The 27989-nt window shown below is 40.8% G+C and overlaps 2 protein-coding genes across 10 annotated transcripts in view; one reads left to right on the forward strand and one right to left on the reverse strand.

Annotated features, from left to right (window-relative positions):
* ZMYND8 (zinc finger, MYND-type containing 8) overlaps nt 1-6369 on the forward strand; it is a 61377-nt gene extending 55008 nt beyond the window's left edge. For 2 of the 9 annotated variants that reach the window (XM_010569680.1, XM_010569682.1), the window contains exons 20-21: nt 71-228; nt 1643-2699. In XM_010569680.1, coding sequence (XP_010567982.1) covers nt 71-228; nt 1643-1840 — 356 coding nt within the window. In that variant the 3' untranslated portion in view covers nt 1841-2699. Of the gene's footprint in view, nt 1-70; nt 229-525; nt 2700-4946 lie in introns of those variants that run through there. The other 7 variants (XR_774493.1, XR_774496.1, XR_774495.1 and 4 more) reach the window with 7 other exon arrangements.
* Nucleotides 6370-14038: 7669 nt separating this feature from the next.
* EYA2 (EYA transcriptional coactivator and phosphatase 2) overlaps nt 14039-27989 on the reverse strand; it is a 60185-nt gene continuing 46234 nt past the window's right edge. The window contains exons 10-15 of the mRNA XM_010569686.1: nt 23941-23999; nt 21736-21896; nt 20615-20729; nt 19889-20010; nt 18935-19035; nt 14039-14908 (exon numbers count right to left, since the gene is read on the reverse strand). Of these exons, the coding sequence (XP_010567988.1) occupies nt 14828-14908; nt 18935-19035; nt 19889-20010; nt 20615-20729; nt 21736-21896; nt 23941-23999 (639 nt within the window). The 3' untranslated portion in view covers nt 14039-14827. The remainder of the gene's footprint in view (nt 14909-18934; nt 19036-19888; nt 20011-20614; nt 20730-21735; nt 21897-23940; nt 24000-27989) is intronic.

The following is a 27989-nucleotide window of genomic DNA, read 5'->3' on the forward strand; positions in this document are numbered from 1 at the left end:
GCCTGTGAAAAGTGACTGTGGACTGGTACACCTGAGTAGTGGCTACTTTCTCTTTTTTCCTTTATTTTAGCTACTGCAACACAGCAAGAAACAGATACTGAAATTAGCACAGAAACATTAAATAAATCATCTCAGCCCAGTTCAAGTGTGCAGCCTACACCCACAGAAGCAGCCAGCACCCCTAAGGAAAAGGAAGGTTCAGCTGATAAAAGCAAAGAGAGCGTTACAGTGAGTATCATTGTGGTCACTTCAAACAAAAATAATATGTAAGATTTTTCTGAAACCTACCCCTAAAGGCTTCCCTGGATCAGCCAGGAATTTATGACCATTTGCATATTTCAAAGAGTGTGATTTGGGGAGTGAGATAGGGACTTGTGGTTTTTTTTCTTCATCTTGGCAAAAAAATCTCCTTCTGCCCTCTGGGAACACCCTTTCCCCTTCACTCATTCCCGCTAAAACCTTGTGTTGGCTTGACTCATCCTTCCAGCCAAAGGGGACTGGACCTCTTTCTCTCTCTCTCTCCAGGACCCATCAGTGTAGCTTCTGGTCTGGATCTTTCGATACAAGTTGCCTTCTGATAAGCAATACTGACTGCAGCACTTCCAAGCCCTTCTTGCCTGGGGGTTCAGAGGCCAAGCTCAAGACCTGCATTCAAATCAACTTACTTTATCACAACAGACTGCCACTAGGGTACCACAATGTTCCATAACACTGATACAACAATTCACCTGGATCTACAGTTAACGGAGCAATGTGCAGTTACGAAATCCTCCATAGCATCTACTCTGATAGTATTCAGTAGGCAAGGATGAGCAAATGCTCTAATAAAAGGGACTTAACATTGCATATATAGAAAATGTTTATAGAGAAGATTCTGCTTTATAGGTAGGGCTTGACTATTAGCAATTTCAGCATCGTTTTTCTTCTGCCCATGCAAGATTTATTAAATGAAAAAGTTTATGGGGGGGCTGATCCTTCAAACCCTTACACATGATCCCCCATATCAGTAGGAGCCTTGTTGTATTTTAAAATATTAAAAGCAAACTAATTTTGTAGTATCGTGATTCCAGCATGATGTCTCATTGAGATAGTCCTATAGAATTGGGAAGCATAGTAAGCTAGAGAGCTGTGTTCATTTCTTGACACATTTGCTACTGTCTGATGTTAGATCTCTGGACTTGACATGTCATCTAAGGGAGTAACTTGGGAGACAGATTTGGAGAGGGAAGAAGGATGTGCTGTTCCACCTGAATGCTTTGGTGAAGTTAGTTAAACTCTGGCTCAGTTGGTGTTCATATGCATTGTTTGTGGCAGCACAACCTTTGAATTACTGGGGAAATGGGGGATGGAAGAAAATCAATTACTGAAAAACTTTTGCCAGGGAGTATTCCAGTTATACAAATCTGGAATTGCTTTCACATAGATGTTCTACCTGAAACATCATGCTGTATACATTGATCATGTTCATAATTTGAATTTTGTTTTATTAACAAAGAAGTAACCTGTGAATTCATTAAGATGCAAATTTTTAACACAAACAAAACATCCAACATAAATTTCATATTATAATAATAATAACAACTAGGTGGAATTTATGTAAAAGCTGAGACTTCTACTGAGGTTGCCTGTGCTGTCTCTGCAGATAGCAACAGGTGTGACAAGCAACCAGCCTATAAAACTGGTCCAGGTACCGCAGACCACCACCTATATTCCAACTACTCAACCCACAATTGTAAGTACAATATCATCATTTAAAGTCTGCAGTAGTACTGTTCCTGGCATTAAAATTGCTCAGTATTTCTGGGGGGTTGTCTCCATCTGCTGTTCTATCAAGATATGAATTCACTGGTATAGTCTCAACTTGCAGTGCAAAATGTCTTATTTTGCTGTGCAACATTCCACCTTTCATTTCATCATTCATTATTACAGTGATTCAGAAATTGTCATTAAGTATAGCAAAGGCACTGAGGACAGTCAGACTTCCATTTTACATTATGATGTTAGTTATTTGTCTGTTTCATGTATATATTTGACCGCAACATCAATGTAAATATATAGAATTTAAATATCTTTTAAATATCTTTTTGTTTATGGTATCCTAAAGAGATTTAATTAATTCTCAGCTATGCTTGATATTCCTGCAACATCTCAGTAACTATGAAAGAAAATATGCATTCATCAGTAGTGTATCTCCCATGCAGTCTTGCACATTAGGGTTATGAAATTACGAGAAATAGCATTGGAATCAGACCTGTTTTTTTCCATCAAAGACATAATCAAGGACACTTGAATTCCATAGTGTCAGTCACAGGAGATGGGACAGAAGTGAGTTCAGTTTTGTATTTTATGCACCATAGTATCCCATTCTTTCAACTGCTCATGCTCTGCAGTTCTCACTTCAGAGTCAGCATGGCATCTGAGCTGACATTCTTCTTACCAAAAGGAAACATGCTGATACTGCACTGGTAACTGAATGGCATGCTCAGTCTCAGTGGTGGGTTCAACAGAGAAGCCCATGTGTGGATAAATAACTTCAGTTAATTTTCTGACTGCAGTTAGATAATTTATAATAATAACTATGTATTAATTTAACAGTGTACCTTAATCACACGGTGATTGTGAGGCCTAACTTGCTATAGAAGTTACTCTGTCATTCTCTCTCCTTGCGTACACACCCCCATGCGTGTGTGTGCACACCCCCCCCAATACACCCCCACAAGCTGCAGGATACATGCCTCTGTGTGTGTCTGTCTATGAATACGTGCACATGCACACATACATACAGTATTTTATGGCCATTATATTCCACACAAATGTTATTGCGCTTAGTGGGGAACATGACTTCTCACATTCCTAGCAGCATTTTAACTCGACTCATTTTGTCTCAGCTGAGAGCACTGTGCACCTTTGCAGCATTGGCCCTAAGTTGCTTGGACTGAATTACCATAACAACAAGGTTTATATGTGTTTTAAAATCAAATAGCAAACATCAAAGACATTAGGCTCTTTTGTGAATAGCTGAGAGGTTGTAAGATCATAAGGTGGTTTTGTGTAATATTCAGAAAAATGGCAGTTACCTTCATTGGTTTTCTGTAATACAAAGTGTATTGAGTTCTGTAAAGCATAATTGGAACGTCTGAAAGGTTTCAACCTTTATTTGTGCATGTTTAAAACTTTGTACACATTTGCATTAGTCTTGCACAGCTACAGACACCTCTGTATTCTAATGACTGCACGTGCAATTTAAATAATTTTAAACCTTAGTGCATGTTTAATATGTATGCAAAATGTACATATGTGTAAAACTGGCAGAGGTGGAAAATTTACCTCTCAGGGAATGATCTTAACACATTTAAGGAGTCTCACACATTCCATATCCTGATCGCTGTAAGAACTGAAACTTAATTTTTTCATTTGTGTGTGTATATTTGAAAGGGGACTGTGGCAACCTTAATTTCCCCACCTGTAGTACTAACAGTGACTTACCTAATGGCTTCTTTAGGGTTCAATTTGCACTTGGTGTCCAACTAGGAATTTCCTCCTCTGAACAACTTCCAGTGTATCTTCTGGGTACCATTTCCATTGAACCCTCTATAGACATCTGAAATCATTACAAAATGGCAGTAATCTTGAATTTATTTAGCAAATTGGTTCCATGTTTGGTTTTTATTCTTTCTGCAGTTAAAATAATGTAAAATATGAATTCATCGTCTTTGCATTCCAGGGAATGGAATGAGTAGGCTTCTGGAAGGCATAGATTTTGTCACAAAGGAGCTGATAAACACTCTAGGCTATAATCCATCTCAGCAGGGATACTCGCAATCTTTGTTGAATACCATTAAGACAGTAATGTGGTTTCTTAAAACAGTGTGGGGAAACATTGGGCTTCAGTGAATTTGTATTTCTTCTTCCGTGTTCTCTTTGGAATGTCACACTACCATCAGGGGGAAGATCTGTGCATCCCTTTCAGATTCCTCAAAATCTCACTTCCTGTTTCTTCCACAAAATATTGTGAACTGAAATGGATGCATTTGTTTGATCACCAGTTGTGCATCACTGGAATTGTATCAAAACATACTTGCAGTTTGTATGGTGTAGACATTTCTAGACTTTCTCACATTTTTGGAGGAAGGTTAAGATACAGACTTAAGATTCAATAAATCCTTTTCCAGATCTTCCAGAGTGATGTGATCTTGACCAGATTGTTTAACATTCTTGTGCCTTTGTCTCTGCATCTGTAGAATCAATTACCACCTATAGAGATGTCCTGAAACATCATTTGTCAAGATCTATAAATCATGATCTGTATGATGGAAGTGAAAAGTTTATTATATATTAATATTTTTACAGGGTGTATAAGACAGTTCCCAATAATGCTGATGTTTTTGTTATTGATTTGTGCAAAAGTTAACTTAAGTACTTTTTTGTTCACATGGATGTTCTTTGTTCTCCTCTGTGTAGACTGAATGCATGGGGAAGTTCCTTTTGGGGAAAAAGATTTAAGTAATGTGTAACAAGAATATACTTATAAACAAGGGTATTTTTGTACTCCAGTTTGATTTGTCAAAACTTTTTCAAACGACAAAGGATTTTCTTAGCCCTTTTTCCTCTTCCCATGTATTAGATTAGGGAAAATACATAACTGGATGTAACTATGAAAACCTAACTCTCCAAGCACAGACATAGTGTATACAGTACCTGTAGGACCACCTGTCCCTGTAGATATATAGTAGTAATAATAATACAGAACCACTCTTGGCTATAGGAAGTAATACACTACTTTCTACCCTGGAATGAGGTACTATTGCGGTAATAAAGGTATTAGTTCTTGCAGAAAACTTTGAAACTTATTCTGGATTTCCCCTGGAAAATAGATCTCTCTTTCTGTGGTCATGTTTATGTGACCTTTAACATAACGATATGTTTCTCTTGGTTTTAATCCACAGACCATTCCTGTAGTGGTAAGTCCTTCTGCTGGGACAGTGGCAATGAGAACTGGAGTTCAATATGTTCAGACCACAATGCCAGTCCAAGTACGAAGAGTCTAACTGCTAACAAGAAGTCCATACAATTGTTGGAATAAATAAATCTAATAGAAATGTGAAAAATAAACACAGTTCTTTGGATTAACCTCAAAGGTTCAGACTTTAGCTTTGTATATGTGTACAAAGCATTAACTACACTACATTAATGTAAAGCATTAGCGCTGGCTTAGAAAAGCTGAGGACAGGTAAGATCCATATTAAATCTATGCTTCTTTTGTAAATAATGTACAATTTGTGGATGTCATTAAAGTTAGAGTACCATCTCCTTTTTATATTTGTATTGACTTTAACTTATAAAGAGCGTTTGAAGTTGGAAAAGGAAGGTTTGAAACAGCCTTATCACAAGCTAACACTGAAAACTGGTCTTGGGAAACTGCAGTTACGCATCAAATAATGCAATCATGAGAATCCGAACAACTTGATTTGCATTTGGATTGAAAAAAATTTCTGCACTTTGAAACTCTTGTAGAATTTCTTTGAGCAACCAAGTGATGAAGGGTATCTTTATTCAGTTAATTGTATTAGGCAAATTACGACATTTCCAATCTGTGGACCTGAAATACACAAAGTTCTACATTATTTTTTACAACGACCAGACCGTTAAAATTTATGTTGTTTACAGGTTAAAAATAAGTTAAAATTTCATTCAGCCTAATATTAGAAAAGTTGGAAAGTGTAATACCAGTTGGTTGTAGCATGATTTCTGATCATTGATATCAAAGATTGAGAAAAGTTTTTCCTATGCTTCACAGTTCGGTTTGTTTTTTTTTAAAATCCTCCAAAAGGACTTGGAACAAGAACTAGGTGTGGAGAAAAACATGGATCGGGAAACATGGGCAAATGACTTTTGATGCTGGGCCAGAGCATGTATTATTTATATGATGGAATTTATGTTTTTATGTAAGCATGAAACAGTACAGTATGAGAGAAAGTAACCCATGAAAATGCTGTCTGTTACACTTATACTGTAGTACCATTTTGTATGTTGTGTAAAACGAAAGCATTGAACAAAGCAAAGGTGATGTATGTATATGAGAAAATTAATTGTATGATATCATTCCAGTACATTCTGTTGTACATTTTAGTCATGTTGATTTCTCCCATTGTTTATAAAAGAATGCGGTTTGTACAGTCTCCAGCTAGTACCCATATTAGAGGGGAAAAAGTATTAGAAGAAAAAAGCGAGAACAGAATATTCGTGAATTGCAGTTGTGTCAAAAATAGCCTAGCTGGCCTTATTTGTGAAGCATAATTGCTTTTAGCATATGGAAGTATTTTTTCACATTTTCTTTGTATAAAATTTGTATTAAACTTAAATATCTTTTTTGACAATTGTGTTTCTTTGTGACTAAGGTGACACACACGATATGCTTTGGGTTTCTCCAATTTTTCAAGAAACTTCACAATTTTTTTATTAAACTGTTTTAGAAGAATGTTCTGTGTTCCTGGATTTCCAGTTTCGTTTCAGTCTGGATGAATGTCCATTTCTGCACAGTCTCCAGATCATAGATAATTTCACTTATGTTGGGATCTTCTGTCTCAGAAGTGTGGGACCTTTGAATCCAAGCCTGTCAAATCTGAGAAAAAACAAAGCAGCGTTGGCAGTCTTTAAATAAGAAGCCATTTATGTATAAAACTCGGTAGCATCCATTTTCTCTCAGCTTTAACAGCAGTAAAGGTCCATTGCTTGTTGTGTAACATTTATTCATTGGTTGGATTGGGGTTGGACCGATATGTGTGGTTTTGTTAGGTGTATTTGTGGATTACAAATGGGGACTTTCATGATGAGTATGGTTGTAGCCCCCTAAGAGGGCATGAATTGGGCAAGACTGCTGTGTGTGTCTTAATTATCTGTTAGAAGAAACGGAGAGCTAATGAAATAGCTCACTATAAAACCTTACTATGAATATTGTCTTAAAGTTCCTACTCCTGTAGTTACCTTGTTACTTGCATTTGTAAAACAACTAAAGTTAATGTTCCCAGTGCTACTGTTTAAAGGAAAGCACAAATCTTGAAAGCTTAAAATGATGTTTTGGCCTTCCCCATGTAATGTGAATGCTGGTATCACTGAAACAAGCTCTTGTGTCAGGAAAAAAAAGGAAAGAGATGAACAAGTCAAAAATTGTTATAAGGAAACCACACTGCTTTCTGAAGCCTGTTTCAACCTGTGTTTTTTTCTTTTAATGGGCATTGTTTTTTCTATAAAAGAGTTGTTTTCTTTCTTTGTGTCCAAATTCTAGTAAAGGTTTATATAAGTATAAAATAGTAACTCCCAACAAGAGTTACCAGGTCAATATCCAAGGTATCATCGTGGATATTGTTGACTATGTTTTTTCCACATTTTAGCTGGTTATGGTATGAAGTTTGTTGTTTTTCTGAAGATTGTTTTGCATTAACTAAAGTGAAGGAGAAACATCTCTGGCTTGGACATTATGGGAGGAGATGGCACTGATGTGATATGAATTTAAAAGATAGGCTGCAACTTTGTTTTATATATGATCGAATCCCATTACTAGGGATAATCTGCATCCATCACTTGTGCCTAGAGTATCCCTCTACCCTATGTAGCATACCCCTTGTTTATCTTGAAACCAAGTTTGGGAATTACTGTGCTGGTTCTGGAATTTTTACCTCTTTCTGACGGTGAAGGTTCATCAGTTGCGGCACCTGACTCAGTCCTGGATTGAAGTCAGAGTGGATGGATGTTCTTTCATTGTCTAGCTGCAAAGGGTGATGCCAATGATGAGGTGTTGAGTTGATGGGGGCTGGGGGCTATTAAATTGTAAATAATGAAAAGCCTCTTTGGCCATATACCACCCTGGGAAAACTTGTTTTCACCCTTCAGCTACAGGCACTGGGTGTCTCTCGGGTTTGCCATCTTCTGTTACAACCCACTGAAAGCCATGTGGGCATATTACTGCTGATTTCTCTGGTTTGGGGGACAAAACTAACTTGTCTTGGAGTTTGAGCTTAGAAATCTCTGTATTATTATTATCTTCCATTATCACGTGGGCCTTCAGTTAGGAAGAAGGAGGGGAGATTGACACTGGTGTTCCTTATCTGGGCCAGTCAACTCCAAAGCTTTACCCAGTGGTGGCAGTGTTTTCCTAGCTTTAGTGTTACTTCAGGAAGGTAGGAGGTAGGACCGCATTCCAGGTGCTCTGGGTTTTTGTTTTAGCCCCCAAAATGGTATGATCTGGATGGAGTTTACCATAGCAAGGTTTCATCACAGAAGCCTGAGGCATATGGATGCAAGGAGCAGACATAGATAGGTGGGTCAGCGCCACACAGCTGGAAGCGCGGCAGTAGCCACAGCCTGGCTGGCAGTTCTGGCTGCAGAGAGGCCATTATGTTCAAACTGGAACTGTGTGGGCTGGCTGTGAATGCAGGGGTTAAGAATTTGCCATCAGTTGTGCTGTCAGCTTCTTGTACTGGTTCTTGCTGAATTAGCTTTTCAGTGCTTAAATCGTAGAAATTCAAGTGGTTAAATTGCAGAGGAACACGGAGCAGCCAAGAGGATCATAGTCTGTCCAGTCTTTCATCCTCCTCAGTACAGATGTGTCATTTCAGAGGGGGTGCTGTAGGTTCTGCTATCTGTGCTCAGTCGAGCTAATCTACAGCCCGTTGAATGCTGGTGTTTCATCCTTTCCACAGCTGTAGAACCATGGGACCAAAGTCCCTCTGACTAGTTGTCTTTTCCGTGTGAATCAGAGGCTAGTTTTTAAAACGATTGTACAGCTGCATCTTAACTGAAGGCATTTTACAAACAATGAGATTTCTATTCTTCTACCCTTTTAAAAAATCATTTTTATACAAAATACCACTCTTGAGTCCTTGCCCAGTGTTAGGTCTGCTATGCTTGCCTTATCTGCCCAGCTGCGTACCTCAGAGGAAAATGGCTAAATGCTGAGAATTTGGTTTTGTTTACCTAACGCTCCTCAGGTAAGACAGCTGTGACTCCAGAACTTCGAAACGGACTTCACACACCAAGGTTTTGGGAGGCAGCTGTCTGGGGGAGGTGGCTGGCATTCCTGCGTTGGGGGCCCTCCTGTGAAGCCCGGCTGCCCTCGGGCGGTCAGACGGGAGAACGCATGAAAAACTCGGTAGAGGAAATGGGTTAAGTAGCGCAATTGCAGCGCGTCCTTCTATCCCCAACGATGACGTGTATTTTTGCAACTATTTTCTTTGGAGTTTTCTGGTTATCGGACAAAACGCTATATTCTGTTGCTGCATCTGAACTATTCAAAGCTGGGCAAGGCCCAAGTCTGATTTTTGTCAAAGCCGTTTTCAGAAGTGGTTCAGGTTGATGTTCTGGTTTAATGGAACAACTAGAAGTTTGAAGGCAGAGACCTAACAAGATATTCTGGTTTGGTGCGTGTCATCTCAATGGCTTTTTTGGTTGTTAAGAGCTATACTTACTTTGTGTTGCACTCCACGACTTACCAGAAGCGGCAGTTGAGAGCAGATGGCTGGAGAGACCCTAAGGATAAGGTTAATGGGGGGGAGGTGGGGGAAGTAATATTTTGTTTCAGTCCTTCACCTGAAGAGGATGTGGGGAAGAGCAGGTGTGTGGTGTGGATCAGTCCCTGCAAAACTCGTCAGGCTTTTGCAAAAGGAGTGTGTTATGTGGGTGCAGCGTGGCAAGTCATGCTGCATGGGCTCAAAGGATGTGTATACGAATACTGCTTATCAGATAAGGTGCACTGAGCTAGGAAACATAGCTGAGCTTTAAGCCAGACCAAAGCGTAGGCAGAACTGAAATTTGATGTGCTGAGCAAAAGGCAGCCTTAGAAAAAGGAGCAACAATAGCAACTCCATTAAATTCCTCTCTGCGGCAGTGCTTGTAGGGCCTAGAGGTGATAGGAAAAGCAACCATGCCCAGAAAGGCTGTTTCCGATCCCTGTCTACTGGCAGAATTCCTTGACTTCCGATTCCTAGTGACAGCATGGGTCATGAATCCATCTGTCTTCTTAATTTCTGAATGATCTTTGTTGTGGTTGCATGTTTTCCAGTAAGTGTGTTGCTTCTTTTGTTACTTCTCCTTTTAAGCGTTCAGTAAGTAAGTTCCCTGCTCTCAGGATAAAAGGCCTTCACAACTGAATTTGCTATTGTTCTTTGCTCATTTTTCAGCAACGTAGGTAGCTGAAACTCAGGAAAAGGTATAGAATCTCCAGGTTTTGTTCCACAAACATTTTACATCTTGAAATAAATGGTATGTTTGTTATCAAATTTTGTCTGTTAAAAATAAACTATTATCTTCTTATTTAGAATCCTGGCATGCAAGAAAACCTTATGGTGAAAAGTGGAAGAGAAAGGATACTGTGAATTATTATGATAAATTTTTGCACAGTACCTTGGAAGTCTGTTGAGTATTATTAGATACAAAGCTCTGGTCACGCTGAAGCTAATTAAAACTTCAGGGATAAAACCTTGGCTCTGAGGAAACCTGCAGTATATTCCTTAAGAACAAGTACAGTAAGAGAGGAAAGTCCTTACCTGACAGAGGACAGATGACAGAGAAACACTAGAAGAGAAGGAAAAGGTAACACAGCAACATTAAACACTTCTAGGAAAAGTGAGAAGAATTTCTCTGGCCCTTAGAACACCCTTCTTGGGATGACAGGCCACAGCACGTATGTATAAAGTAATTTATCTCCGTGAAACTGCAGTGTTTTAAGTAACTGCAGCAGACCATCAGCACTTGTGGTGCTCTTACAGCAAGAAATCTGGCTGCATACTTAGAGAAATTGGCATTTAAAACTCCATCCTTTCTAAAAGCATGTAACAAGTGAATTACTGCCCTTAATTTCATAATAATAATAATAATGCAAGGGTGGACTACATCAGACTTTTCTCCTGTCTGAGAAATTTCTGGCCCGAATAGGCAACCTGCATTATCCAAATTTTTCATTCATTTTTCTAGGAAATTATTGAAAATGCAAACAGTAAACATGTTGTGAGTCTGCAATAGCCTGGGGATTACCTGTAAAGTGCTTAAAATATTTTAAAAACAGTTTGCGGTGTCTGCCTTTGCTGTTAACTTAAATTCAATTTCTATTATAAAAGACAAAATACTCAGTCTGCCTTGCACTGCTGGAAGAAAAAAAAAAACCCCAAACAACCCCAAATCAGCAGCTGTTCCTGAGGAAAAACCAGAATCTGGTTTCTATCTTTGATCGCAGCCTTGCCAAATCAATGGGGGAGGTTTTTCGCAGTTCCTGAAGGGCTTTTTTAGCATTTAGCACATGTACATTGTGCTTATCTGGACAGACTGAAACGGAGGCAGCGCAGACGGCTGTGGTAGCTTGGCACAAGGCCGCTGCTCTGATCAGCAGCTGTTACTTTAGTCTTAACCGCTTTGGTGATGCTGTCCCAGGCTGGTGCTTAGAGTGGAAGGCTTACACACTCCCCGATAACCCTTAGCTTTGCTCTGTTTTGTAACAGTTGCTGGCTGCTTGAAAAGTACTTGATTTTTCACCCTTCTGGAACAGGGCCCGACCTGGCTCTTCTGCTCTGCTACAGCTGAACAGGCATGAACGTTTTTAAGGGGTCTGCAGGACATGTGAGGTGCAGATTGTTACCACTTCTAGTGTTAGCATTTTAAGTCAGTCCTGGATTTTTCAGAAATAAAATATGTATGTCTGGGGCCCAAGTGGTGGCAGAGGCTCACACTAGCAATGAAGTGTTCACCCTGGCTGCCAGGCAAGACTCTGCTTCCTTTACAAAGGATTACAAAACCTGTTAAGATTATGGTGTAGAAAGGATCTGAACATGAAATTATGGGAACATTAGCAATCAGTAATCGCTAGTTTTTAAAAGCTGATTTCTTTTACTCTGCGGCATTGTATTCATATTAGTTATCTATAAGGAAATGATGGCGCAAATGATACTCTTGGAAATGTGATGAATATGTCATGTCAGTACAGGTGGTGGGGATTTTTTCTTGTTTGGGAAAGTATTTTGGTCCTTGAAGAGTCAGAAAGGAGCTGTGATAGCAGCTACTGCGCCCTCATGCTTACAAGTCCCATTCAGGACTTCAACCCATATTATCTCAGCAGGTACATCTTTCACATCCCCTTTCGTATTTAAGATACAAAAAGTCTGTATTAAGAGCTTCAGACATGTACTAACATACTAAACATTTTTTGACAGAACAGATCTTGGTATCAGCTATGCATTCTAATAATGGTACTAGCATGACTTGCTTGGTTTGTTTACCTCAGATTCAGTTATACTGCAACTTATTTGGGAACCTTGTCACATCATAGTTGTACTCCTGTCTGGTTAGTGATGTGACTAAGAAAGGATTTTATGCTGTAACAATGTAGAAATGCATAAAAACACAGGTGAAAGAGCTAAGCAAGGCCTGTACATGTGTGTGCATGTGTTCCCAGGCCTTTTGTGTGTTCATGAGTAAAAAGTTATTACAGATCCCCTCTTCCAGCCATCACAGATTGCCGAGAACACTAAATCTTGATACTCTTGCTGTAGTGAGAGATGACCATGTGCCACAAGGACTGGAAGGAACTGGTATGCCTGTCTGACAAACAAGTGTTCCTAATGCTGGTGTACATCACCCTCATCAGCTGTGTTACTTGTGGGTAAGTAAAAATCATTAGCTGGGAGGAATATGGAGAAATCACTTGTAGCAATGGTACGTGGAGGCACAAGCAGGCACTAACAGAGAACAGGCCTCTGCCAAGAACTTTAGAGTCAAAAACAAGAGAGCCTGAGAATCTTTAAATACATTCAGAAAGCAAAATCTTCTTAGAAGCTTTAGGAAAAAAAAATCAGTACTCAGATAATTGACTCAATTAAGGCAGGTGTTAAATTTGAAATTTCAAGGAAGAGCAATTAGCTGATTGACAGGGTGTTAAAAGCTGAGGTTGTGCTTTCTTAGGAGCCTGCCATCCCTGGCATTTGTTCCTCTTTCAAAGGTTTTATTTACAGGTGTGCTTATCTTGGAAGCATCAGTCAATTCTCCACTGAGTTTGATTTCCTTGACTTGTGATAAAACTTCCCACTTGTGACAGTCTTACAGCTGGAAAACCTTGAGGGAAAACTCTGCCAGACTTGCTTCTCAGCAGGCCCCAAGCCAAGCAAAACCTCTGCTAGAAAAAATCACCTTTTATTTTGTTTTGTGTTGTACTCAACCCAGAGAGCAGCTCTTTGCAAATGCCTCCAAAGCATGTACTTAAAGGATGTTTTGTTCATGCCTGCTGTTGACAAGTATAGCTAACATGTTTTACAGCTGCTGCATGGCTGCTACCTTTTGAGCCAAAGACTGAGATCACATTATTTTGAGATCAGATTTTCTGTTTTAGTCTGGCAGAAAATCCCCTCTCAGATCTAGCAGTGAATCTGTCTCGAGGTAAATGTTTTTAGATGTTAACAGTATCATGCAGGCTTGCGTAGCACTTGTAACTTGCGTAACCCTTACTTAAATTGATTTTGATTCACACATGATAGATAAGGGGATTGTATTACTTGCTGCATCTCTCTAACACCTTGTTCCAGTGAGGCTCTGATCCTTCTGAGGTTATTTGGTGCCACAGCAAGCAAGAATGAGCAGTTTTGAAAGTAAATTAGAGATTCATCCAGGCCCAGAGAACTGAAATGTTTTGACAGCAAGAATTAACAGGCCAGCTTAGCCGAAATTCTAATGTTGAAACTTACTTGTAGATGCATTTATTTACATAAAAATAAATATGCGCAACTGCAGTATTTGCTTGCCCTTTATCTTCCTTTGCAGGACAAGTTAGATTTGCTGAGTGCCCACGTTCTCTCCCAGTGGACACAGTCGCTGTCTTCAGTCTTTGTCCCACCAACAGACAGAATAGCTGGCTACAGACTCCATTTTGCACCCAAGGGGCTCTGTTCAGAGTCCCTCTAGTCTAACCCCACCTTGAAACAGGGAGTATATATTCTACATGTACCTCTAGATCCAAGAGGGGCTGGAGACAAGAGAAGGCAGGTAATCTAGTCCCCCAAAATGTAAACATGTTTTTATTTAATGCCTTTCACTCATCACAAGGTACTTTTTCCCCACCCCCAACCCCCAAAACCAAGATGGCAGCATAAGGCACCGTGTAGACACATGCACGGTCCACATACCATCTATGTAAGATTTAAAAACACAGCTATAGTTCTTACCAACAGTACCATGTGTCATTATTAATGTACACAATATGATTTTCCCAAGAGTTTGTTCTGGAGAAATGAACTATTAATTTAGAATGGTAAGACTTTACCCACCCACCCACCCACCACAAAAAGCCAGATTAAAAACACAGGTACAGAGCTTAATACCAGAATAATGAGATTAGTTCATAAATTAAAAAAATACAAAAAAAATCAACAGTTTCACTCTTATTTTCAGAAGGTCCCATGTGATGTCATGTACTGTGCAGAGACTCCTTACTATGTCCTTTTCCCCTTTCAAAAGCAAGAAAACTGACAAGTAGACCCAAGACTTGTTGTGTTTGTCATTGATGGCAAAAAGGCAGTTACAGCTCTACGCATCCGGCTTAACCACGTAACTGCAGGATCCCCAGCGAGTTATCTGAAGGCTTTTCCTCTGTCCAAAGGAAGAAGGACTTGACACAATGTTCTTTGGCTGCAAGTTCTTAAAGGCTTCCACTGAAAGAGTTCTCCTTCAAAAAAAAGAAAAACTGCAGTTGCTGTGGGATTTATTTTTTTTTACTAAGAAAATGTTGAGGAATAGGTGGAACCGATGTAATAGTTTGAGTGAAGCCCTCACAGTGCTAAGATGTTGGGGTCTGCTACAAATATTCAAGTTCCAAGGCGTGCCGAAGAGCTTCCAGGTCAGCGTGACAAGAGATTCTCCAGAATGGCATGTTGTGCTAGAGTGAAACCAAAAGAGGGTATTTTTTGGTTTTTGGTTAATACTGAGATCAAAACAACTTTCTTAGTTTGCACCCTTGGGAACAGAGCTTTTTACTTGGGCCACCAGGTTCTCATGGTGTCACAGGCATCTTGGAGAGGAAGGAACGGAGTGGGAAGTGCCTATTTGCTGATATGTTTGTTTCTCCTATGCAGAGAGGAAGGCAGATCCTCCACAATTTAGGAGTGTCCTGCTTCAGAGATGATGAAGGACATGGGCAGGCTGACTTTCTGAATTGTACTAGCTACTGAACTTTACTCCCTATTTTTTTTCATGGATTAATTAGGAATGTTTCTAGAATTGCAGTATTTCTAGAAACAATTTTAGGTGAACATCACTGTAGAAAGCTGTTGTCAGTGCTTCACAGACAAGTAAACAATATATATCATAAAAGAAAGTTATTAAAATTTATAAAAACCTAAACAAAAGAATAAAATAACACACAGAGTCAAAATGCTTCCTAACAATTCCCTTTCCCAGTTACCTGGAACAGTATGCCATACTGCATTTTCTGGAAATGTAGGAACTGGTATCATTGCTCAGATCAATTATTCATTTAGTGTAACTGCTGCTTCAGCAAAAGGTGCGATAGGCTCGTAAGACAGCCAGTCCCCAAAAAACTTTCCTAATTCCTGTTTTTGAGAGACTAGCTTATATTCTTCTCCTGCCTCCCTGTTTTTCAATTTATAGTTACGGTGATAAATCTGAAATCATGTATACAAATGTCCGAGTTCTAACCAGCCAGTTCCACTTGAAATCTTAGCACCTGGACAAAATCTGGAAAGGTCAACTACCTGTGACTTACTTAGTATATCTTCTTTATAATATCCTGATTAATCTCTTTAAAATTGTGAATATATTCCAGGAACACAAGACTTGCATTTGAAAGAGGATGAAGTATCAACTTTTTTAAAGTGCTGTGAAACAAGTGCAGTTCAATAGGCACGGGGACCAGGGATGGAAACTGTGATCTGGCAAGGTACAAACAGTACTCTGAAAGCATCATTGTAACAACACAGTTCTGCCATCATCAGCAACTGCTAGGACCCCGTGGTTGCTTGCAAAGAGCTAACATCAAAGTAATTAGAACATGCTTTTAGATGTGAAATACAACTTTTCTTAGTATGTTCTGGTGAGCCTGGGGTTTGAGCTGGATTTGTTTCTTCTCCAAAACAGTTAAAGCGGTTTTACTTTAGATCACACAGCTCATTTCTGCACTTAGATTTTTATAATGACATTTTGGATTGTGATTTTCTTAGCTTCCTCCCAAAATACTGGTCTCTGTAGTCCATGGTATGTTGTGATATGTGTTACAACACACAGTATGTGATATGCAGTTACAAACATATAGAAAGCCTTAACTGACAGAGCTTACACCCTTTCCAGTACGTGAATAAAATTTTTGAGTATTTTATCACTGTAAATAATTCAACCGTAAACATACCGCTTCTGGATAAACAGCTTAGACAAAACTTTAGAGAACATATACTTCCTAGATAGATGATTCTGATGAAGGGAGATGTTCCTTTTCCAAGAGTATGTACCTGTGTAAAAAAACCTGCAGTGGTTCCAGATGTTTATTTTACAGAGTGTCTATTTACACTTCTCTGATGTTTAAATACAACTCAAGTTTCCCTCTGGTATGTTGCCCATCAGTAAACAAATGTTTCCTTCAAGCTATTTATCAGTGTGTGTAGAGGCAGCAAGCAAACACAGACATCTGAAGCAATTGGAATCCATTGCTCTGCAATTTCACTTTAAGGGGAAAAGTTATTTCCTTCTCCCTCCCCCCTCCCCTGGTTGTTATTAAACCCCTTCCATTAAATTATCTATTTTTCTTTCTTAAATGAGAAGAAAACTTGGCCTCCCAGCCACTCCTGTTGTTCAGCATTTGCAGATTTATCATTCATCAGACAGGTGAAGAAAAATGACCCACTAAAACAGAGATATTATCAGTGCTGTCGGCAAAACAGTGAAAGGCTCTCTGCCTGCCTCCCCCCCCCCTTTTTTTTTATAAAGCTCAGGTGTGTAGAAGCCTTGACTAATGATTGTCATCAATCAAAGGAGCCAACAGCCCAGCAAAGAATGTGCTTTACTAATGGGAGAGCTGCTGAGGCCAGGAGACACAAGCAAGAGGGCTCTTGAAATCCTGGCACAGAAGATTGTTGAACCTTCCCACTTCTTCATACAGCCAGAGAGCCCCTGCAGCCTTTGATGCAGTCATGTTCACTGACCCACTGCCTTTGAAGTATGGCACTGGGCTGTCAAAAGCAGCAGGCTATTATCACTTCATTCCCAGTCATGCATTTTGGACTTTTCTCTGACAATTCCTTAACCCTTCATGAACTGTAGAATAATTTGCAGATTTAGCTAGTTTTCCAAGGTGGACGCAGGTATTGTTGCTTCCATGGGCCAGGGGAAATAAATACACTGTAAAAAAAGAGGGTTTCTGCTGCTTTGAAGATGACTTGAGACACAATTCTGGGGACAGAACATGTGTCCATCACCTTATCAGCTGGGATCCCTTTGTTCCTGGGCTTGTGCACCCAATGAGCTCAGATTTGCTTGGAAAGCCTTTACAGGATCTTCATTCGGAATGAGATGACAGGTCCTCCAGCACAAGGTTCAGCTGTATAGCTGAGTTCCTGTGATGTAATATTTTGTACATCACCTGAGCTACACCAGTCACCTGTGTGCCTATTAAAACTTAACCGGTTTGCTGAAGATGGAACTTAGGCAGTCAGTTCCTGCAGCTCAACTGATGTGCAATGCCCCTGAAGCAAATGCAGCTCAATCATATTTCTGCAGGCACATCAGGAGCACAAGAGCCAGGATGTACAAAGACATCTTGCAAATAGTGCTTGCCGTTAACAAATTGTCCCTGTAAAACCAAATAAATGGAGATTCCAGGCAGGTTTCTGTTCTAAAGTTTAGAATGAAAACTTTGGCTGTTCAATTGTCATGTTGTACAATTCAGTTGATGTACCTGACTGCTTTCCTTCAGATCTTTGGTTGTTGCTCTCCATGTTTCTAACACTCCTGCACTGATATCCTATGTGTATGGCAGAAGATATTCCTTGCTCTATTTCTAGCTGCCTGCCTCTATCCCCCACAATCACTGTAAGCAGAACGCGAGCTTTGGTCTTTTCAAATTTTGCTTTTTTCTCTTCCAAGCTCTGGGGTTCCAGCTCCTCTCCTCTTACAGTCTACCCAAAGCAAAGAAGCTTCAACTGGTCCCTAAAACTCCAGTTCTCATATCCCAATGAGTGGACTGTGGATACTAATGACTGGAGGACTCAACTGGATGCACAGGTTAGTCCATTTAATTCTAAGGCTACCAATGTCAGTGGGCCACACCTATGCAGTAAGCATGAAATATTACCAAGGGCTTGTTATTCCTGACCATACTGCTTTTGCAGTTTCTGTTCTACTTTGTGTTCAGTACATCTTCCCAATTTCATTTTGCTTGTGAAATTAATCACATTGATCCCTGTATCTTTGGTAAAGGCAGCAACTCAGTACTAGTCCCTTTGATATTCACTCTAATGATGTTACACCCTATGATCTCAATGAGTCATAAATACATGTATGTATATATGCATATTCTAATAAGTAATTCAAAACTAATTCCAATAATTTGGAATTTACAAAAGGAACATGTGTAGCTCAAATTCACCCTGCTTGCTCATCTGAGATCACACACTGGAGTTTTCCTTTTCATGTGTTTAAAGCCAACTTTATTAAGCAAGAATGATTCCTGGAACATGTGACACACCCACTGCCTGAAAAATTGCACTAGCTGCCAAGGTGGGTGGGTTTTACAGTACAAAGTTTCTCACAAGGTTGTTGAGTATTTTGCATATTAAGAAATGAGACCAATTGTAAACTGTTTCAAATGGAGGGAGCTTCATTAAATGCCTAAGTAAAGAAAGGGTAATTGAAACGAAAACTTGGGAGAAGCCAGCATGGCATCCACAAACTGTACCTTTTTTGCTCCCTGTTCCTCTTCAACACCATCTCCTATTACAATGTACACGGCTTTCCTTCCAAACCTTTGCATTATTCTTTCAAAACAGCTCTCTTTTCCTAAGCAACAGAAGAGAAGACACATTTTTTTATCTGGACACATACAGCAGGTGGGGCTAACATTCAGGTACTGGAACTGGAGCTGGGACCTAACTGAACTTGCTGCTACATTCCTCATTTTCTTTTGAAATTAGAACCTAACTGAATCTTCATCTGAGATGGATTCTCTCCATCTCGTGACAGTTACTAGCATTTTCTTTATCAACCAAGGACATCCAAGTGCTGCCAGTTTTCTGTAAGCTTTGCGACTGATGCACTGCTTAGACCAGCAGTTGGTAGACTAATATAACACTCATGGTATTCAGTTTCAAGAGCCCTCTTCTGTTCATTCTGGTTGCAGTAAAAACATGAAAATACAAAACTTAGATGTTCAAACACACACCAGAAAGAACAGAACACAAAAAAAAGCCCCAAGCCAACCCTACCAGTATTTATTACTCACACAGCTTCATAAAGCTCATTCAGCACACTTGTTCCCTCCGCAAGAATAAGAGGATCCCAAACAGTGTTTCTGTATGTAACAGATCCAGTCAGTCTGTCCTCCTCCTAGCTGGGTGCAGTTGAACATCCCACATGCAGCAGATGCTCCATAGGGTGGGTATTTTTCAGGCTCACTCCCCCATGGAAATACTTGGGAAGACTGTTTTTTGTTTTTTGGGGTTTGTGTGTGGGGTTTTTTTCAGTCTGTACTAGTTTAAGTGCGGGCAGTCAGGATGTGAATTAGAATGTGTAAACATGGAGCTCAAAATAAAGCTCACACATTGTTTGTTGCGATCAGGTTGGATGTATGTGCCTGACTTAGGGACAAAACTTCAGTCTACCTTTGAGGATGCCTAAGTTAGTTTGCTCCTACCTGTTTTTGTTGCACTGTAAATGTTTTCAATGGGGAAGACAGTACCCAGTCCATAGAGAAGCACTTTAGCAAGAGCTGGTATAAGCTGAGTTGTGGTGACCAACACATTCACACAGTTAGGCCTGGAAAACAAAAGTTAGTAGAAGTGGCAATCTGTGTTTCTCTCTTTTACTCTAGACTGAAAGATGGTAGGAAGCAAACCTTTCTTGCAACTGGAAGTTCCCAAGCCATTGGGAGATTATGCAGCTAGAGGCAGATAATTTGAGTACTGGTAATGTCTTTTTATCAACTTAGTAGAATGAAAAAAACATAAACTAGCAGTAGTGATGCAGCCTTACTGCATGCATGCCAGGATCTGTTTTGTGGGAATTTAAACACCATGTAGTAATGTCCATGCTGGGTTCTTCGAGTGAACATGTTCAGGGATAGAAGGGCCCTTTTCTCCCTTTCCTACTCTTGTACATCTGTCCACATGAAAAGTGTGCCACAGATGAGGTAGCCAAAGAAAGGCAAGGAAAAAGACTTTTTCTTTTGCCTAGTTCATCATCTCAAGCTCACCCCAACCCTTGATAATTCAAGTCTGGCAAACATGTGCAGACTGGCCTCCCATAGGTTTGGCCAGCAAAGTCCTATGAATGTGTCTCGATTTGTTTAGAGGGGGGAAAAAAAGGGAAGCAAAGGAGATCCTGGATCAAGCCGGTAGGCAATTCTTTAAGCTGTTCTTACCGGGAATGTATCAAATTCAGTGCCTTCAGAGCATGTGTGAGCCAGAGATCAGTCAGCGCTTCGAGTTCTGCTCTTAACTGCAGCCAGGTTTCTCTCTTAGGAGCTCCTATTAAACCTGTAAGCAGGGAAAACATCTTTGCAGAAGCACAGAAAGGGAGCTGCATGGCTTTGTATGTAGAATGCCAAAGGGCTCCTGCCTGTGTTCTGAATACTATCTCTCTCACTGTCCTTCTCTTGGCCCTGGTGCAGGCTGCTTCCTTTTGCCCACTGCCATATCACTGTAAGGCTCTGCCTTGAGGTACATGAGGCCCAGCTGCACACTCCTACGCTACCGCAGCTCAGCTTCCTTCCTCTCCAGCGGAATGGTATCAGTAACCTGCATGCTGCAGGACCTCCTTAAAACACCTTTCTTGGAGTTAGCATAAAGCTTGCATGAGAAGTGAGCAAGAGGACGAAAGAGCTGTTTATAGCCAGTAGTGAATGGCCTGAGCTGAGAGACTTCTGAAGTCAGGATGGTTTTGGTTCTCCTGAAAAGCTATGCACCATTTCCAGTACATGCAGGTAGGCTATTCCTCCAACCAAAAAAAGGTTGTGGTGACGCTCTGAGTTTTGCTTCTTCCTCTTTCTAGTCAGAGACCTGGCACTGATGTTCTAAAAGAGAAGCCAGGCAGCCTATTGGAAGAACCCAGGGCATCCTGATATCTGGTGGTATTGTTTTGGGGGAGTTAAAAACAAGTAGTTATGGTATAAGAATGCCTTCAGACAGAGATCAGCCATTTGTTCTGTGGAAAAAAAGCATATTTAGTTTTGAACTGTTTGCTTGCTTACTAAACATTTTGGAAAATTGGAGAAGGTTGCTTTCCTGCCAAAGAAATTACAAAATAAAGCCCCACACTCGGACTGGAGTCATTCTCATACCACTCAGCCAGGTATTTTAGTGTATCTCCTGCAAACCCTGTACAGAACCTTATTTAAGGATGACTGCTGAAACACTTGCTCAGCTCACTGTGAAGTATTCTTATCACAATGCTCCCTACACCTCCTCCATACATGTCCCTAGCAGGGTCAGAAGTATTTGGGAAGATGAAAGGCACACTTGTTGCTTGGCCATAGACACTTACCCCCTACATTGTTTTTGTAGGTGTTGTACATCTCTTTCACCCGACGGTAGCGGAATGCTAATTTCCTCATCCAGTCAACTCCCCCATGAACACCTGAGCCCAGACACAGATTTGCACTGGCAGTTGAACTGTGAAAGCCATCTGCAGAGAAGTTGTATGTGCTGGGAAAGGAGGAGGGAAGGGGAGAGGTCAGTATAATTACAGTCTATACAGTGCCAGCAGGGAGTGGAAACAATTGAAAAGAAATGTGGAGACAAGTGGCAGTAGAGATATACGCAGGACACGCTGTACAGAACTGGAGTTCATCTCTAGCAGTTACTAGCATAGATGTTAAAAATGTTCTTACTGTAAACACAACACAGGTTACTTAGCACTACCTGCCAATTCTGAGGCTCTCTGGACTACAGAATGTCTGACTGTCCTCAGGTCACTGAAATTCCTCACCTGCCTCTCATCCAGGCTGCTAAGGTAACTGCAGAAATTTCAGAGCAGCTCTAGAGTAATTACCACAATTAATTGGGAGCAAATGACAATTCCACAAACACCTTAAACAGGCAGTTCCTTTGAAGAAAGCAATCCTGCCTTCTACCAGGCATTTGTTCCTGTCTTCAGCCCTCCTTGATGTCCCTTTCTTTGTACCAGCACAAACATTTCTTCAGCACTGAGATGAATCAGATGAGGGAACTGTTCCAGTTAAAAGAGAATACAGCTTTAAAAAAAAAAAAGTTGCTTTTTGGATGGATCAGTTCTCTGGTTTGGGGGAGGGGCGGCATGCAGAGGCAGTACTAGCTCATGTCTTCTTAAAATGTTTGCCAGATGACAGCATGAGGATAGGTTTCATGGCTTGAGCAGATCTCTGAGCTGCAATGGAAGAGCACAGCCACAGCTCGTGGGGCACAGTTGGCAGGATCAGGTGACAGACCCAGTGAATTTGGACAAACTTGGTTTGTACCAGAGCAAGGGAAGGGACAGAAAGGCTCAGCAACACAGACCTACCCTTCTCAGCTGCAGCTTGAAGTTAGCTCAGCTTATAGTGTTTCTGACACCTGATTGGGGGAGTAGCCAGTGCTTGTATATTCACATCCTGATTTACTGCACAGTAATTTCCCCTTCTCGAAGGGCCTGATGCCACTTTATTTCTGTATTAGAGCATCCAGATAGGAGTTCAACACGCTTAACATACTTCAGTCAGCTCAGCTTCATTTCCCATGTAGACAAGCCATGAGCAGCTGAGAAGTACTTTTGAAACAACTGAAATGACTCAGGCAGGGGCTTTTCACAGGATTCAAGATAAGCTGTTAGCATACGGACTTTTTTGTTCACTCAGAGTAAGTGCACTGATTGAGATAAAACTCAAATTAATGTTTTAATCAATGCCTGAAGAAGTATCCAGACTCACCCGCTTACAGGCCACAGGAGCCAAAGGACCTAAATGTAAATGTGCCATTTCAGTGCTTTGCAAAGCACAAACCAGCATAGCACTTAGGGCAAAAATCTTTCAAGTGTTCCCTGCAGAAGGAAAAGTCTCTTCCCTCAAACACTTCATTGTTTTCTGTGCTGTTTTGGCACCAAGTCCTCATAATAACCAGCCATAAAAACACAAATTATAAAGCTGCGTCATAACCTCTGCACATTTCATTCTTATGCCAATTACCATGACTCTGCAGGCAACACTTTGGGAAAGGTAGAGGTAACTGCACAGAAGTAGTTTTTATGTACATGATGATCTAACTTATACAGATAATAGTGATGTTTGGTGCAGTTTCGGCACAAGTTTCTACCAGTGGCAAGGCTCTGGCATGGCAAGGTCCGCAGTCCTCACTACTAAGCCCATACATTAGAGATTGGGAAGCAGGAAACCTTTCAATCTGGTTTTGAAGCATTTTAGCCACACCTGTGCCAACTGGCTGGCTAAATCACAACAGGAACTAGTGTAGTCTGACAGGAGTTCAACCTAATTTTAGGTATATTTCCCAGAATGGTTCGAAGTTCAGTATAGTCAGGGCTTGACAGTAGGCACAGGCATATTAATGTGAGAACGGGGACTCTGCTTCTGTGCGCTTAATAAATGCAGACAGCATGGAGCCAGGGAGGGGAGAGGACGCGTGTCTGAGAATGTTATTTTACATCACTGACCAGCCCCCTGCTATTTTCAAACAGCTGCGGACTACCTGACCTGCAGCTTCCAGCCTGGAGAAACCGTACCTTAGATCTTGACCATTGTCATCTGATGATACATCATCTATGTGGATCTGGTCACAGTCCTGAGAAGCATATAAAAGAAAATACAGCAGTTAAGTAAATGTTTTGAAAAAAATTTTGAAAGAATGTAATGAAAAATTACTTTAAGGATAATATTAAGGAGATAAATTCTTAAATATTGCTAGTATTGTCTGGCATAGTCTAGCCAGTTAATTGTTAGGAAAAAGTATCACATCACACTTGCACAAAATATGAATAGAGTGTGTGTGTGTGTCTGTGTGTATCAGAGAGAGAGATCTGCTGTTATCTAAGGGCACAACAGCTCATGAATATACAGTAAGTGAAAAGCCTTCCTATCCAGACAGGAGGGAGAGAGATGCTTGTGTTTTAGCCAGGAAAACTGTGTTTTTTAAACTTTGTAGGCATGATAAGGCAGAGATTTGGCAGCATTTCCTCCTGTGAGAACACTGCTTTGGACAGGAGGTGGATGCCCACATAATTACAAGGGGAGAAGATCTGTCCCAAAGAAATTTCCAGAGATGCCTGTCTGTTTTCCCAGTTTGTTCTGAGGGGGCTGAGCTTCCTTTGATGTGCAGGGAAGCTGGTCTGAAGCACTGAAGGCCACAGACAGAGTTAAGGAATAATATGTGTCAGTAATGAGGAAATCTATGCACAGGAAATTTAACCAGAATATATACTTGGAGCTCAGCCTGCATGAAGTATGTACTTTAGATCTTATCTTCCAAAATTCTTCATTGTTTGAATGGTGGAGGCCCTGCCTCAAAAATTTGAGAAATGTTATTTCTTTGGTTTCTTTCCTAGTCTTAGCATTAAGATTAGAAACAGAAAAATCAGGATTTTTATCCCACCCGCTTAAATCTCCTTTCTCCATGACCCTTGCAGGCAAGAACAAAACAGAAAGCCTTCAAGCTGATGAATGCTATCATTTGTTCTGGCTGATTTCTTCAACAGAGGTAAAAGCACTTGGTACAACACGACTCCAAAGTCAGAACTTAACCAAGGTACAGTTATTCTTCACCACTTCAGTATTCTGTAAACCACAGAATTTGTCTTACCTTCTCTCCTGGTTTTGGCTGGGATAGAGTTAATTTTCTTTCTAGTAGCTGGTATAGTGTTACATTTTGGATTTAGCATGAGGATAATGTTGATAACACACTGATGTTTTCAGTTGTTGCTAAGCAGTGTTTATACTAAGTCAAGGATTTTTCAGCTTCTCATGCCCAGCGAGCAAGAAAGCTGGTGGGGCACAAGAAGTTTGGGAGGGGACACAGCCAGGGCAGCTGACCCCAACCAGCCAAAGGGATATTCCATACCATGTGACGTCATGCCCAGTAAATAAACTGGGGGGAGTTGGCCAGGGCAGGGCAGATCACTGCTCAGGAACCAACTGGGTATCAGTTGGCGAGTAGTGAGCATTTGCATTGTGCATCACTTGCTTTGTATATTCTAATTCTTTTGTTATTATTATTGTAATTTTATTATTGTTAATATTATCATTATTATGTTCTTCCTTTCTGTCCTATGAAACCGTTCTATCTCAACCCATGAGTTTTAATCTGTTGTGTCCCCCTGCAATTCTCTCCCCCATCCCACTTGGTGGGGCGGAGTGAGTGAGCAGCTGCGTGGTGCTTAGTTGCTGGCTGGGGTTAAACCACGACACCTTCCTTACACAACTGAGACTTTTATGAATTACTTTAAACTATCCCCTTTCAAAAAAAGAAAAAATCCCCAAACAAGTAACCAAACTTGCTATCAATGGCAAAATGTCACAGATAGATGGTTCTTGTCCATAATCATGAGATTTTCTGCAGGATTTATTTTAGATAATTCTCAAAAAGACACATGATTTTATCTTGTTCTCATCTCATCAGTCCTCTTATCAACCTATCACTGGGGTGTATATCTCTGTATATAATTGAAGCCAAGCAGCTGAATAGCAGATCTCTGCCAGCACCTCTCTCTCTTTCTCTCCTCTACCCCCATCATTTTGTAAGTCCCCCTCCCAATAGCTGTTGTGAGCCATGCTGGGATAATATTGATGGAGCCCACTCCACTTCAGTTGTGTGATGCATGGCATTAAGTCAGAGGAAAGGTATTTGTGGAGGGATCTGTTTTTCTCATTTGTGAATGAATTGTTCTGTACACTGAAGTGTGACAACAGTAGCTATCACATTTCTAACTTAATAAAATACCATGACACTTGGTGAGACGCTACCTCATAGTCCGCCGGCTGAGCCTATCATGTTACCGGGTGAAACAGGGAAGCTGGTTAAAGCAAGAATGTGGACCATGTTTTACTACTTGGTTACGAGACTAATCTTTCATTCTTGCAGAATTTCCTTGAAATCTTAGTGAGTGGGAAATCAAGGCAGGATATCTGGGCTGCTGAAAAGAAGGTCCAGATTGTTCAAATGGAAGTCTGCAGTGGGGACATATCCCAGTCTTCACATCTGCTGACTTTTTAAAATGCTACTCTAGGATCTCAGAGGTACATGATGTGTGGCATGTACAGCCTGTAACTGAGTCAAACGTGTAAGACCTCAGTCAACCCTCACAACTCTGGGAAATGAACTGTTTTTACTGTTGTGATATCTCTAGGGCAGTCTGTGCTACACAACCTTCCTCCAGGTGGAACCAGACCCTTGCACCCACAGGTAAAGGAAACTGAGCTAAATGCAGCTTTGAAATGGTCCTGCAGGCTTGGAGAAAGCCTCTGCTGCCTCCTTGTGAAATACAAGCTGTTCCTGAGGATGCATGGAGAAGCTCCTTCTGTTATCACTTACACTCCCTCCAAACACTCTCAAGGTATGTCTCGTGCACATATGAAAACAACTTATGAATGCACAGGTTGTCTATTTGTGTATCAGGACTGTGTTAGAGATTTTTAAACAGCTTGTGGATTCATGGATTCATTGATCAGTCGAGCTTGTATTCCTCATTAGGCAGGGGGTTAATGGTTCCCAGAACACAAAACCTCCAGGGATGGCTCTGAAAGGCAGTAACTTGTAAACACACTAATCCCCTTGTTTGTTAATTCCTCATCTCCTTGTCGGTCCTCCTGTCCTTAATACCTGTTTGCCAGAGTGCTAGACAATAATGTCTCCAGAGGGACTGGGGGTGGAAGGTACTATTCTCTGGCCAGCATTGCACTGCAAACAAAAGTCATCTGGGAGAAAAAGCACAACCCTGGAAAGCCCAGAATTCATATTTTAACTTCACTGTGATCTATAACCTTGGGCAACTCCTTTTCTCCCTGATTTCCCAAAAGAGGACCAGAGAGTGAGAATACCTCTTTTCAAATGAATATTTGCTGATATATTCTGCAGTCTGATCAGAGCCCTTTGCACACAACACCTTGTATGGCCTATACTTGCAGACCGTAGGGATTTAATCTGCCTGTACTGTTGCAACTGCAAACAGATGATGTGGTCGACAGGCATGTGCCACATGAGTGGATGAATTAGTGTGGCAAAACCATTTTTGTATGATTTCAACATGGGGCTCAGCAAACACAGGCCTTGCTTGCCTGGGTTATGTTGCTAACAACCTCCAGAACGGGGCAATGCTTGTTTCACTGCATGCCCTAGAAGTGCCACACACTGGCTGTCCTTGTCGAGGTTTGGTGCCTTGATTCTTTGCTATGGGGCAGGCAGACCACTAAGCTCTGCTTCAACAAGCATTGACCCTCCCCGCCCCAGCCCTGAATCAGCTGGAAAAAAAGTCCAGCTTCCAAAGTTGTACAACTTTTAAGAGTTAACTTGCTGACAGAGAATCCCTTTCTGTAAAAAAGAGCGAACATGTTTGGTAGGAGTCTAGGTCTAAGGCTTCTCCAGTCACCCACCTGCCCTGGGGACCAGTGATCAGCCTCCTTCCAAACAACTAGCCTGAGGTTTGGAGTGAATTGAATGGGAAATTGGCCTCTCTACTAGGCTGCAGCACTAAGAGAGGATGGGTTGAAGCGGGTTATCTTTAGGATCTGCTGGTTCGCCTTTTCACGCATCCATGATTCCCACTCCCAAGCATAGCAGAAA

Source organism: Haliaeetus leucocephalus, unplaced genomic scaffold (genome assembly GCF_000737465.1).
Source record: "Haliaeetus leucocephalus isolate CR32 unplaced genomic scaffold, Haliaeetus_leucocephalus-4.0 Scaffold273, whole genome shotgun sequence".
In the NCBI taxonomy this organism is placed as follows: domain Eukaryota; kingdom Metazoa; phylum Chordata; class Aves; order Accipitriformes; family Accipitridae; genus Haliaeetus; species Haliaeetus leucocephalus.